This window comes from Archocentrus centrarchus, chromosome 24 (assembly GCF_007364275.1).
Source record: "Archocentrus centrarchus isolate MPI-CPG fArcCen1 chromosome 24, fArcCen1, whole genome shotgun sequence".
In the NCBI taxonomy this organism is placed as follows: Eukaryota; Metazoa; Chordata; class Actinopteri; order Cichliformes; family Cichlidae; genus Archocentrus; species Archocentrus centrarchus.
In genome coordinates, this window is record NC_044369.1 from 16,329,553 (window position 1) to 16,343,671 (window position 14,119).

The 14,119-nt window shown below is 39.0% G+C and overlaps 1 protein-coding gene across 1 annotated transcript in view; it reads left to right on the forward strand.

The window, feature by feature from the left end:
* The first annotated feature begins 1,713 nt into the window (after positions 1-1,713).
* LOC115773871 (potassium channel subfamily K member 2) overlaps positions 1,714-14,119 on the forward strand; it is a 29,256-nt gene continuing 16,850 nt past the window's right edge. Inside the window, 4 exon segments of the mRNA XM_030720791.1 lie at positions 1,714-2,096; positions 4,833-5,146; positions 11,386-11,412; positions 11,414-11,504. Coding sequence (XP_030576651.1) covers position 2,096; positions 4,833-5,146; positions 11,386-11,412; positions 11,414-11,504 — 433 coding nt within the window. The 5' untranslated portion in view covers positions 1,714-2,095.

The following is a 14,119-nucleotide window of genomic DNA, read 5'->3' on the forward strand; positions in this document are numbered from 1 at the left end:
AATGGGATACGCCCCCACGGGCAGTCAAGAATGACACAGCTAAGATCCTGTGAGACTTCCAGATGTAGACAGAAAAACCTGTGATGGCTAACCAACTGGACATAGTAGTGGTGGACAAGCAGAGGAAGATGGCTGTAGTGTTAGATGTTGCAATACCAAGTGATGGCAACATCAAGAAGAAGGAACACGGGAAGCTCGATAAATACCAAGGGCTCAGAGAAGAACTAGAGAGGTTGTGGAAGGTGAAGGTAACAGTGGTCCCCGTGGTAATCGAAATACTCGGGGCAGTGACCCCCAAACTGGGAGAATGGCTACAAGAGATTCCAGGAATGACATCCGAGATCTCTGTCCAGAAGAGCGCAGTCCTGGGAACAGCTAAGACACTGCACAGAACCCTCGGGCTCCCAGGCCTCTGGTAGAGGACCCAAGCTTGGAGGACAAAGACTGCCTGCAGGGCGAGCTGGGATTTTGTTTTATATAAAGACTTGCACATCTCATACTTTGATTATTCATTGATTAGAAAATGAAATAAACACAAACATTTTATAGCCAATGAAAAAAAAAAATTAAATGTTCCCATTTCTTTTTCCTATGGTTGGTGCTTATGGTTTTACTGTATTTTTGTTCCTCAACAACACACAAAAGGATTCCCATGAAACAGGAGAAAATCAAACATTTGTTAAAGGGATCGTGTTTCCCCCCAAAGACACCTTCCTGATTAAAGAATCAATCTAATGCCAGCAGTACATCAGTGTCAAAGCACTAAAAGAAAAACAGAACTCCCCCAATTCAATTAGCCGCAGCTGATCATGCATATATGATCAATACTGTGGACACATCTGCACACACACACACACACACACACACACACACACACACACACACCACACACACACACACACACACACACACACACACACACACACAAGGACATTTAAAGGAGCTGATCAACAACTGGCCATGGAATTACTGTAAATCCTTGTCAGCCTTGGTGTCCATGTAGCTGTCACATCTGCATGCCAAGGTAGGGATGACAAGCAACACCAGGAACATAAACCTTACAGACAGTCTCACAAATTCAAATTAATTTAATTAAAGCCGTGCTTCAAAGCCTGGAGCTGCAACCTGGGGTCTGCTTCTGCTTACTGATTAGCTGGCTTTTGCCTGGAGGTGAGATGGCCCGTTGACTCGGATGTTGCCAGTTTAAATAACTGGTCCAGAAAGGGCAAAGCGCTATTTTTTGTTTTTAGCCAAAAATTATAAAACTGTTTTTTCAGGAGGGGACAAAAAAAAAAAAAGGACAAAATCACAAGGATAGGAAAATCCTGATTATTTTGGGAAAATTCATGCTTTCTATGGTGATTAAAAGAAATATTCTATTTTCTTTTTTGTCGCAGCTTCTGTCATCTGTCATTGCGCATAAAATACTTCCTCCTTACATAGCAGCTCAGGGTTGGGAAAGAATTGGTTGTGATACAAGTCTGCGTTCTGGTTTTATTGCTGAATTGGATGGTGCTGGAAAGAAGAAGAGTGGTGGTCTTTTATAATATATGAACACGAAGAGATTTTTTTTTATGGCGTGGAGGTTTTAAGCAATCCGCATCTCCCTTAGGAGGAAGTTTCTCTCCCTCTCTCTCTCTCTCTCTCTCTCTCTCTCTCTCTCTCAACAAGAGCGCACACGGTCCACAAGAGCGCAGTGGGAATGCACCACAGCGCATCCAGCGTCTCACACTGATGAAGTGCGCCTCCTGACCCATACAGCCCAAACCTCTGCGTCCTTCCGCAAAAGCGCCGCACCGGACGCGATGCATGCAAACACCTGGTTAGATTTTACGGAGGCGGTCTGTTCTCCGTGTTCCTTTTACGCTCCGTCTTATCGTTCCTTTTGGTAGGAACGCGATGTCCTGGATGCATTTTCTCCAGTGACGATGAAGTGAAGGGAAGCGCAGTTCGCTGAAACCATGTGAAGAGAGGACATGTCTCTTGTTGGGAGCACCAGAGGCAAAACGCGAGTCCAATAGAGGAACCTTGTTTGCGCTTTACTGGAGAAAAAGATCCTTCCATGAGGAAACAAAGAGAGAAGAGATGGTAGAGAAGTAAGTTCAAAATTTAAACCTACTAGAAGGATGATGATTAGCTGCAATTATTCTGCGTGACTTACAATCTGTTATTAAGTTTGCACTTTAGAGACGATGGTAGAAGGGAAACTACCGAAAACGGGTTTACTGACAAATCTGATATGGAATATTTGAACTGATTATATATATATTTTTATTTCTCTATTTTGAACTTACTTGATGATACTTTTATTTCATTGTAGACTAAAATGACACATGTAGACCCATTTAAAATGGACAAATATAATTAAAGTGCTCGCCACAATTATATAAATCTGCAACCTAAAAACAATGATTCTTGTTTTTCCTGGTTTGCTTTGGAGCTTACTGTCGAGCGAGTGATCCTCTCCATAAGTTGTTTACTATAAAATACTGTCCAGTAGGACCTCTCGGGGTGGTTATGTAATTGCATCTACTGTAGCAAGCTGTTTAGGAAACGGGATTTTGGCAAAGAGCGTTTAATTTTTAATGAGCGTCCATTCAGTTGCTTTGCACATTTATACTGTGGAACCGCAAGCAACGAAAAGGAAAAAAAAAAGAAAAAATCGATGTAGTATTTAGCTCATGATAGAAGAGTGGCATCTCCCGTTGTTTATGTATTTTACATGTACTTGTTGTGTATGTGTATTTAGGAGTTTCATAGACATATTAGCAACTCGGAAGAGATACAGAGATCGCTCAGCTGATGTTGGAAAATTAAGGCGATTTTATTTTTTTTCAGCCTGAACACAGTTTGAATGAAAAGCGTCCAACCTGAGAGTGGAGTGGCGCTGTTTCTTAAGACATACAAGTGTAAATTAGAGAAACGGAATAAATAAAATAATTTGCTATTGCAGTTTTTTTTTCTTAAAAAAGAAAAAAAAACAGCCTTTTATGTTGGATTTATCTTTCTAAGACCTTTATGATCAGCTTTTCTGCCAGGATACTGACATGTGTGGCCCTGTGACATTTTAAGAAGGCATAAAATGACTGCAACAGCAGGTCTCACTATAATATTTAACATTCATGTTTCTGGAGTATATTTTATTTAGTTGGTATAAACCAAAGCATGGTTGTATTGCTGTATGCCACAGAAGTCAGAAATTCTGTGCACAAAGGTCAACTTACTGTAGGTGATTCCAGTCATTCAGTACAAAATGATACATATTCACTACCCACAGATCATAAGGTTCAAACGTTTTTCAACAGTGACGCTGTAGCAGCGGTAGCTGTAGCTTAGTGACGACACACAGCAGTAAAGCAGTGGCACTGGATGCAGCCCTGCTGCTACTATAAAGGGGGGAGTATCTAGTGGTGGCCTCCCTCACTTACACTGACATTTCTTTGGGCCTCATATTGAGAGTTCTATTGAAAGGTACCAAATACACTTCTGGGCCAACTCCAGATCTTTTAACAGCTTAATTTGTAATGAGATCACAAGGGAACAGACCTCACCTGGCAACGAAGCTGCTTGTCAGTCAAGTTTTCAATTAATTTTTAGTCTCTAAAAATGGGGGATTGTGTATGATAATGTCCATGATTCCTAAAGAGCTAATGCAAAAAAAAAAAAAAAAAAAGGTGTAAAACCCCAAATTATTTGTTGTGGTGTTCAGAGAAACAATTACAAAGATTATTTAACTGACAAAAAGCTTATGGACCTGACAGGATGCATTTGAAAGACACAACATCACCACTCAAACCCATTTTTCTTTTACTTTAGACCAGAATCTCTTAAATACATATTTGAAACAACCTTTTTCCACATCTGCTCCAACTCGGAAGGATTCTTTGTAGTTTGTGCTTCCTTAAGGAAATGAACGCCTCCCTGAGAGTAATGTGGGGGGGAAGATGACACCATCCTCAGATGGGCTGTAAACCACTTTGTGACTGGAAAAGGAGTTGTTAAAATGCCTCGTCATCCCATTCCACAATTAAAAAGTGTTTTTGAGGCTACATAAATTGCCCTGGCACAAGTTTTTTTTTTCTTTTTTCAGAGAGGTCACAGAGAAATGATAACAGTCCCCCAGTCCTGTGTAGTATGGATCAATTGTGAGTTCAGATATTTAAAAATATATAATTGAAAAACGATTTGCTCTCATTTACATTTTAAAGACAGAGGAATAATAAAAACAGTTATGAAGAACATTCTGCAATAGCGTTCAGGGACAGTCAGTCCTGGAACATTTTATGAGTTTAATATCAATAAATGAATGCTAGTATACTGAAGATGAAAGTTACTTAAAAGCATGGCGAGGTTTTTAAGATGATGATTATCTCACAAACTTTTTCCTTTAACTTATGAGCAAGCAAATAGTAATTGAATCGGTTAGTTAAATGGCAGAATAAAAAAATGGAAATTATTTTGTTAATTGGATGTCTTTTTAGACAGAAATATCAAACATCCTCTGGCTCCAGCTTCTTCTGCTTCACACATTTGTTAAAGGTTCATGTAAGTTTAGGACTGTTTGCTTTGGATGAAGAAAACATTTTAAGGTGCTATCCTGTTTGGAAAGTAACCGTGAGGAATTGTTGCCACCCTCTTTATTATATAAATCTTACATGGTACATACTGCTGCCTGTTGATGTCTGTGACACATATAGCACAGATGCAGTCACAGATACATTGACTGATGAATCTACTGCCAACAAAGACTGATCACAGGAAAGAGGAATGATGTGACAAATGAGTAAGCATGTAAAGACATTGATCCAGGTGAATCATTTCTGTCCTCGCAGTGGCTGCACCTGACCTCCTTGACCCAAAGGCTGCTGCCCATAACTCCAAGCCTCGCCTGTCATTCTCAGCTAAACCGGTGGTACTGAACACCCCAGAGGACGAGTGCGACACTCGGACTACAGTCATGAGGTGGAAGACTGTATCGGCCATCTTCTTCCTGGTGGTGTTGTACCTCATCATCGGGGCAACAGTGTTCAGAGCACTGGAACAGCCTCATGAGAGCTCCCAGAAACTGGCCATTCTCGCACAAAAGCTGGACTTCTTGGCCACGCACGCCTGTGTAAACTCCTCTGAGCTGGAAGAGCTGGTCAGGGTAGGTGGAAGCTTCAGTGTCATGTTAATAATTCAAATTTGTTCTCTTCTGCAAGTCTTGATGCATAGCAAAATACAGTTTGTCTGCATATTTTTAACATAGGGAGAGCACTGAGCAGTGTTGTATTTGATACTTGGCAGCTTAATGTTGTTTATGATGGTAATTAGAGTAACCTATCAGAATACGTGATTTTTGGTTTTTGAAAATTGTTCTCCCAAGTCTTGGGAATCAGAGACAATTAGTTCTGCTAGCAAACACTGCCAAAGTTATTTGGGCTAACTAGCTGCAATACAGCTAGTTTACGAATACATTTTGTGGCCCATGAAGGCTGTTTTCTCTCATCACAGTGTCTTAATTCCCATATAATAGTTTTGCATTTTACACCCTCCTGGATTATGAGGTATTGCACTTTGAAACTTCAACATGAAGGACAGTAGCTGGTACTGTAAAGATGGAGGTCTTACAGACTTTACAGAGTACAGATTTTAAATAAAGTCCTTCGAGAAGCAAGACACTCGGATCTTAGTAACACCTTTGGTTGGTTATCTTGAAGCACGCAGATGAGTGAATTCAGATCTGTTTTATTGAACTTTTGCATAAGTTTCATAGAGATGCTGTCCTGTCCAGTCAGAAGCCTACAAATGATAAGATGGCACACAGACAACAAAAAGGAGATATAAGCGCACGCCTTTGATGCTGCAGGACAAAGTTTTTATTTTCCTCGTCTTCATGTAAACGCAGAAATGGAGTTTCTGAATATGATCACCCTGGAAGGAGTTTTTCAAAAGGTCCAGTTTTGGTGGTGTAAAATGCAGGTTACATTTTTGTTTGTTTTCAAGGAAACTTTTTTTCCTTTAAATATTTGACTTGGGAAAAAAAAAAAAAAAAAAAGCTTTTTAGCTTTTTTTTCCCCACTGAAGTTATAGTTCTATCAAAATCTTTGTTTTTTTTCATTCAGGATTCTTTAAGTGCCATGCCTCTCTGTTAAAATGCCTCTGGTTTAAGGCTAAATAATATCATTCTTTAAACCTAAGTAATTTGAACTTTTTCTGTTCTTAGCCAAACCTGAGCCATTGCTACATCATAGCATGTTTTAGAAGACTCAGACAAAAGATGCAGGCTAGCAAATCGGCAATTACATGTGTTTTTTCTAAAGGGAACTTAAAACAAAATACTCTGATTTTTTTTTTTCCAGAGTTTCCTATCACAGTATATCTGCATTTACCTTTTAATGTGTAATTTCATTTGAAGGAATAGAATAAAACCATGCAGCTCACTTTGTAGTTTCTTGAGCTCATGCTATGCCAACACCAAAGATTACTACTTGAGGTTGAGGCCAGTGTGGGAGTACCTTAAAGAGGTTTTTGAGCTGTAAACAAAATGATATGAAACCCATCATTGCTGGAGGCTGATGCTAATTTTGACATTTCTATCAAAGCTATTCCAAATTAGCATTGGTTGAACAAAGGCTCAACAGGCCATCTACTGTTTCATCATCCTGAATCTTACAAGCTAGTGCTGATGTAAATTCAACCATTTGAAACTACTCTACACTATGAATACAGAGAAAAACAATTAGAAACATTGGATGGCAGCAAAATAAAGCACAACACCCCAAATTACCCATTTTGGGTCCGTGGGTTTGTGAAGTGTTGGCCCATCAGGTATTCAGGCTTTACTGAAAACAAAGTCAAAGATGTAACTACAATTCAAGCCAGAAGTCTCAACCTGAACAAAGTAAATCTCACTAAATGAAATCAGTCCATCAATTTTTTATGGCACATATGTGAGTAAAAATAAAATGCACTATAAATATCTGTATTGACTGTGCAGCCTTCTAACTCATGACTCTTCCTGTATGGATTGGTTGATCTCACCAGCAAACTTGTCAGGGTTGATTAAAAGCATTTCCTCTTGGGGAATCTTGTTGGAGCACTTGTGGATGATGATTACTTTTATAATGCGCCAAAGCTGAAAGGTCTTAAATCTCGGGGGATAACTGAATTTTCTACCTCTTCTAAGTTTGGCCATGAGCTGCAATTTCTCTGTAAGAGTCCGACACTGAAAGTGGACCCAACAAAAAACACATTTGTCCATCAAAATGTGCCAAGACCCGTGTTATGTAGTAAATAAGATAACTGGCGCAAAACACGTCAAATGAAAATCATAAAACTCTAAAAATAAAAACTTGGATCCTGCCTCACAATGAGAAAAAGCTCTTGATTTAACACGCAGGTCTTCACATTTCAACAACACACCTGTTTGGATTCAAAGATAAAAGTCTTATTTTTGATTTCACTCATGCATTTTAGGCTTTTATTGTGGAATACATAAAAGGCATTCAAAGTCTAATTAATGTGTGTTTACCTTTTGTGGCATTAAAATAATAAAAGTATTGGGATAAGTTATTTATAGTACATGCATGCTCTAACAAGCTCACATGCTGGATGGATTTATTACTGAATGTATTAAATAATGTTTCATGCCAACGAAGGTAACAGATGGCAGTTATTTATCTTTAAATTGCTGAGTTAATGTTTAATGGTGATGATGGTGCTTTTGGTCCTGAGATCATCCATCTCTCACACTGATAATGAGCTGTGGGCACAGGGAAACATTGGGCTCTGGACAATGGAAATCATGCTCCCAGCTCTCTTTTTCCATCCCGCCACCCTTTCGATGTTTCCTGATACATCCAGCTAAACTATGCAGTAAAGCTTCTTTACTGTTAAGGCAGACTTAGAAGCAATTATCAGGCAGATATATGAAAAACAAACAGTAGCAGCAGCTGATAATTTAAGGAAAGCGATTTTTTTTTTTTATTTGTTAACAGCACCCTCTGCCACCTTCAACTTTGAAGCCACGATTTTTATTTATTTATTTTTTACATTTATGGATTTGTTGGCCCTCAAGGCTTGAAACTTTGATCTATGAAATTACATTATTTATTTAGCTTTCAACTTATTGGAGTCGTTATGTCAACATCTGATAGATCACTAGATACTAAACTATAAAGCAGAGCTTAAAGAGTAGGGGCCAGTTATAGCGACTAACATGGCTATAAGAAATAAAAAATTGACAACATGCGCTGAGATTAGATCAGTCTGTAACAAACAAGAGCTCTTTTGATAAAACATCACCTGAAAAACTGATCAACACTGAAGATGATTTTTCCTGCCCACATACAACCATATCTGCTGTACTGTGACCCCTTTTCCTCTTATGCAGCTTTGTGCCTCAGCTGAGAGTAAACTGTCTTCTGTCCTCAAATGCATTTTTACCCAGCTGAAATATGACTCTCTGTTCCTGACCCTCTCCACTTAGGAAAGATCCGAGCTCATTACGTTTTACAAAAGCAAACCATTTGCATATGAGCATCAAACTCCTGGACCCCAGAAGCAAATTGGAACTAATTACTTTCTCAAGAACTTAACCAGGGCGAGTTGCCTCTGGCATGCATTTAGAATCCCTTGAATGTTTGGTGCTTTGAGGCTAATTGTAAGGCAGTTTGTACTGTTGACAGAAACCTTTTTATTGTGTTTTACTAGACTCCAACAAAAAAGTGGATGGGCAGCGGTGGGCAGAGTAGCTGCAGTGAGGCTTTCAAGCAACTATTTCTCTTCTGATGATTTATTGATAGGCAGCTTCAACAGAAGAACCACACACACACACACACTTTTACTTAATTATGTATACAAACACATAGACACAAACACCACACGCACCTTTGCAGGTTCCTGCTGATCAAACACCAGTCAGCAGAGGATTGAGGAGAGATGTGCTCTCAAAGGGAGTAATTAAAAAAGTGAGTGATGTCAAAAGCTCTGACAATTCAATCTCTCCTGGCTTTTTGCCTCAGCTTTGAGACATCCACTGCGGTCTTCCCATTATCCTGTCTTATCTTATATTAGTTTGCATATAGCTGAGTGCTAAAGCAGTGAATTAATCAGCTCACTTGGATGGGAAACAAAGGCGGCTGACTGAATCAAGCCTGTCTGATTGTATAATTGCTAAATGATGTTTGTAGAGGCACAGTGAATGTAGTGGATTATCTTTGACCCCCTCCTTGGTTTATTTGGGAATTATTAGTTGGAAAAAAATAATAAAAGTTGATCTTAGTACATGTATTTTTAGTCTCATATATGTCTCATCATTTAAGTGCTTATTAGTGACTGATAAGCAACATACAGTGTCTGTACACTTATTATAACAATGTTCTACGTCTCCAGGACATAGCGCTCTACCTTTTAACTTTGTCCTTGTGTCATTACATTAGTGTCTATTCCCTTCATTTCCGGTTTATTCTCATTTATGCTTTCACAATGTCACAAAATATCATTTTTGTGGTATCCAGCTCTTTTCTGACAGGTTTATCCATATTAAATACAGCTAATGGAGCTAATCAAAAAGTGTTAATTCTTTTTGAGTCAGCTCTTGCATTTGTTAAGAAGCACCACACAAGAATTAGATCCTTTTTAGATCTCTTTACTTGGTCTCACCTGAAAATGCATAATCAGGGTGGGGGGGCTTTAGATAAGTGAAGTATTCCTCTGCAAGTTAATGGCATCAGCTTTGTAGTAGAGTCTCTGCTCCCTGCTGTTTCGAAGTGTCAAAGACAGTCATCAGTTACCGCTTGGGCCAAGAAAATTTTGTCTTACTGCAGGAAATTGAACTGGTGGGAACAAATTAATCCAGCACACTAGTGAACTGAGTGAACTAATGTTGATCTTTTACCTTGTTTTATCTTGATGAGGGGGCTATGCTATACTCCTTGATACCAAACAACCAATATGAATCCCATTTGTTAACCTGCCATCCCTCCTCTCCATCTCCTAGTAGCAGAGAGAGCAGAGGGGCAGAGGCTTTGTTTGGTTATGTATATTAGTCAAGTCTGCCATATTTACTGATCCTTTATTTCACCGAAGTTTGTTCAAGTTGGAATCTATGGCCGTGGATCTGAAACATCAGTAGTCTAAATGTAGTGTGTCGTGATGAATCTGTGGCAGTGTCCATGGTGCTGTGTGCTGTAGAAGCATTTTTAATTGTGCCTTTTTTTCTCTGATTTCACCTTGGATCTAAAATCAGGGTTCTCAGAGTATGGCCCTTGGCCACTTTTTGTGCAGCCCATGAGAAGTTAAAAATAGCACTAAATATTTCTAACACTGAAATAAAAAATTTCATTCACTAAGTGGAATATTTTCCCTAGCAAACACTGGTTTCCAGGGGGTTGCAGACTGGTCTCTAGACCTGTTTGACTGGGCTTAAAGTGGCATTCAGTCATACGAGCTTTATGAGCCCCTGATTTTTAATAATCTCTAATCCGCAGTGTATACTCTCCACTTTACAGTATTTATCTTAAAATACTGAAATTTCAGTCACCAAAACTGAGGAAGAAACTTGTACCACATAGAAAACCTTTGTCACATAATCCCAATGAAATGCTCCAAAAGGGACAAACACAGTTGGTCTAGTAGTAAGGAGGTAAGGCCTAGCAGCTTCCTGTAGGGCACCTGTCAAAGTAGCAACAATAATTCAGTTATTTAGATGGCTGACTTATTAAGAAAATGAATCCCCTGTAGAGTTGTTATGAAGGGAAAATGATCAGTAGATTTTTTTTGTACCAGGCTATGAACATGCTGTAAAGTTGCCATTTGACTTGCTTTTGAAGCAGCCACTGAGGGAATTCAAACTTTTTGGTACAAGCATTCATGCTGCCAAGCTCTGAATGGCCATCAGGAGACCGGTCACTTATTAGGTTGTATTATGGTATCTTTGGTGCACATCTGTCACAGTAGCTGAATGGTGCAATCACCTTGAATTAAATATTTCACTTCTTCTAGAACACTTTAATGTATGGGCTTTCCAATGCATAATCTATCATAAAGAACGGTGGTAATACCACTCCTGCCTCCATCTGGCTTTATTTGTCCATTACGCTGTTTGACAACTGGGTGAATTCACTGTAATCAAATGCCCAACGTTCAGTATAGACTATGCAACACAGGGAAAAAACATGTTACTTGAGTGTTTCGATGTATAGAAAAATGTGTAAAAGTGATTTTTCCCAAACTGATCATTTTGATGTGTAAACACAATGACACATCAAATGATACAATGAATGATTTCAACAACTTTTGCAAGTACTAAGTTTCACATACCCTAATATTATTCCACTAAACATAAAGGGGCCAAATCTTCTCTCACAACTCTTAACTGGTGTTTTTTTTTTCCTTCTGCAGCAAGTGGTCATAGCAATCCGAGAAGGTTGTAAACCCATCAGGAAATTCATCCAATCAGACGAGCCTCTGGGATATGAGTTCCTCCTTTTTCTTTGCTGGGACTGTTATCACCACCATCGGTAAGAAGAGAAGCGTCTTATTCAGCATAGAAGCAATGTAGAAATATTGTTAAAGCAAGTGGATACAACCGGGTCTGAGAGCCCAAAAGTGTACTATTAAAGAACAAGCCTTAAATAGGTGATTTAGCCCTGACCCAGGCTGGTCTACAGCAGTCTCCCATTTAAGATTATCCCAATAAATAATTTGGTACCTCATCTGCAAATTTGAAGCACCATCCGTGTTAGGTACTATGCTATTTATACATAACAGAACTGTCCAACTTAAATATTTAATAATGTAATTGTGCATTATATGAGCAAAACATAGCCTGAAACACAGCTCCCCTTTTCCACCATGTCTTTTACACCATTTGCACTCTCTCTGTCACCTCCAGCTGTAAGAGCTTGCTAATCAGCAAAAGGAATGGCACACACACACACACACACACACACACACACACACACACACACACACACAAGCAGTCTTGACAGCTCATCTGGCTCTTCCAGTTGGACCGTGACAGATCGCCATGTCTGTTCAGTGGGCTGTTGGGCTCCATTTCACATCTGTTGCACCTTGTCAGAGCTCACCTTCCTTTTGAAAACACAAGTTATGATAAAGTGATTTGGCTCTCAAGCTGGAAAAAGATTGCTTTTCAGATTATTGACAGTCATGTGTAGGCCAGAGTTGATAAATATTGATAAATATATAAATTTTTTAGCAGATTTTACTTGCAAACCTTCTCCTACAACGACTTTCCAGATTTCTAAATTTTGGTGCACTGCACCAGGCTTGTTCTTCATGTACATCTGGACCTCACCACACACACACACACACACACACACACAGAGGATGGCGTAACATATCAGCTAATCTGTTTGGTGGGCTGTTGAGCTTCATATCATATTTCCTGGTTCTGTCGCAGCTCATCCTTGTGATAAAATGTTGCTAATGCATTGCATTACCATAAATGGATTTTGCCCCTGGCTTTAAAATATGCTTCCTCTTGAATTTATTACAAAATGTAAAAGCTGCACTGTGGGTTTTTCCTCTGCTCACCTGAGACTAAGTGTATTGACTCTCCCTTTTACACTCCTGTGCTCATGTGATTCACAGATGTTGATTTTTCTCATTGGGAGTAGGTTTACTAAGATTTCCCGTGCAATATAATGCAGTAAGTGATGCACAGAAATGGAAGAGCTCTATTACCTTAATTTAGAAACTAATTTAAAAAAAATGAAGCAGCCAAAAGTGTCTGAAATTTTACCTAAATCCTTTATTTGGTAGTAAACTATGCTTGAAATTTAATTTTACTGCAGTATCAATTCCGGGGTGTTTTTGTTTGTAGTATCTTTGATGCTTGTTCGTGCAAACAGCACATAATTGCTGCGTTGTCTGTTGACAATCATTTTAAATTTGCCTGACTGGTACAAAATGTTTCTGTGGCCCTTGTGCTGCTATGCAAAGAAATCTTACTTAGGAGAAGCTATTGCTTAAGCCATTATGTCATTTTTTGTCAGTGCACAGCCTGTAAAGAATCTTTTAAGAGTCCAGACAGGAAAACATCTGTGAAGGCATATCAAACATTACATTTCACACACCCCTTTGTTTATATGGAGATCTTTAATTGGATGCCTATTATTGAAGCATAGCATAACCCCCCTTCATCCTTGCCTTTATCGAGGAAATGAACTGGAATAACTTTGTGGGATCGGTTGCCTTTTCCTACCTCCTTCCTTCCCTCTCCTGGGAGTAAAAGAGCAGTAATCATTGATCTCACAGCATTTTCTCCTCCATGGGATTTTGTTATGTCTGTGTGACTGTTAGACTCCTGCTGAAATTCAATTTCTACTGTGTTTACACCAACAGATCTCAAATGAGTCATTATTTGTAGCTTGTTAAAAATATGTCATTATTCCCTCTCACAAATTTGCTCCTCTTGGATTTAGTTGGAAGGTTGTTTTTAGAAGAACATGTTTGTAACATGTTGTGCAGTGATTAGCCATAAAAACTTCTATTTTCATTTTTCTTGGAACTTATTATTGAGTGTCAACATCCTCATGTGTTTAATTACAGGGATTTGTACCTGTAAATACCACAGCGACAACAATAAGACAGTACTTTCCTTATCAGCTCGCTTTAACACCACCTCAAACCGACAGTAACAGGGTCTGATGTAAGGAAACAGAGAGACAACCAAACCAACAGCCTGTGTCTTTTTGTAGCTAATGAAGTCACTCTGTTAAATGGTTGCAGCTGTTTTTTCTCTCCCCTGTGTCACTTAATGAGTTTAGAAGGAAGTCGTTAAGCTTTTACTGTCCACTGTAATTGTCTTCACTCCTACCAGAGATTGTACAAACCCTGATGTGTTACTATATGTGATCATTACATAACCCGCTCAGTTGTGTCATGAATGAGATGATCCAGGACTCCTACTTCTAAAAGCTTTAGGTTAATGTACTGTTCATGAGGCAATGCTCTGAAACTAGATTAAGAAATGTTTATGGTGGTTGAAGTCTGATATACTGCAAGTCCTGCAGGAAAAACAGTATCTCAGTAGAGCAGAAAGCAGGAAATACATTTTTAATGCTTTAATCCATATGTTTTCAGATATTTTTAAGTACCCCCACCCCCC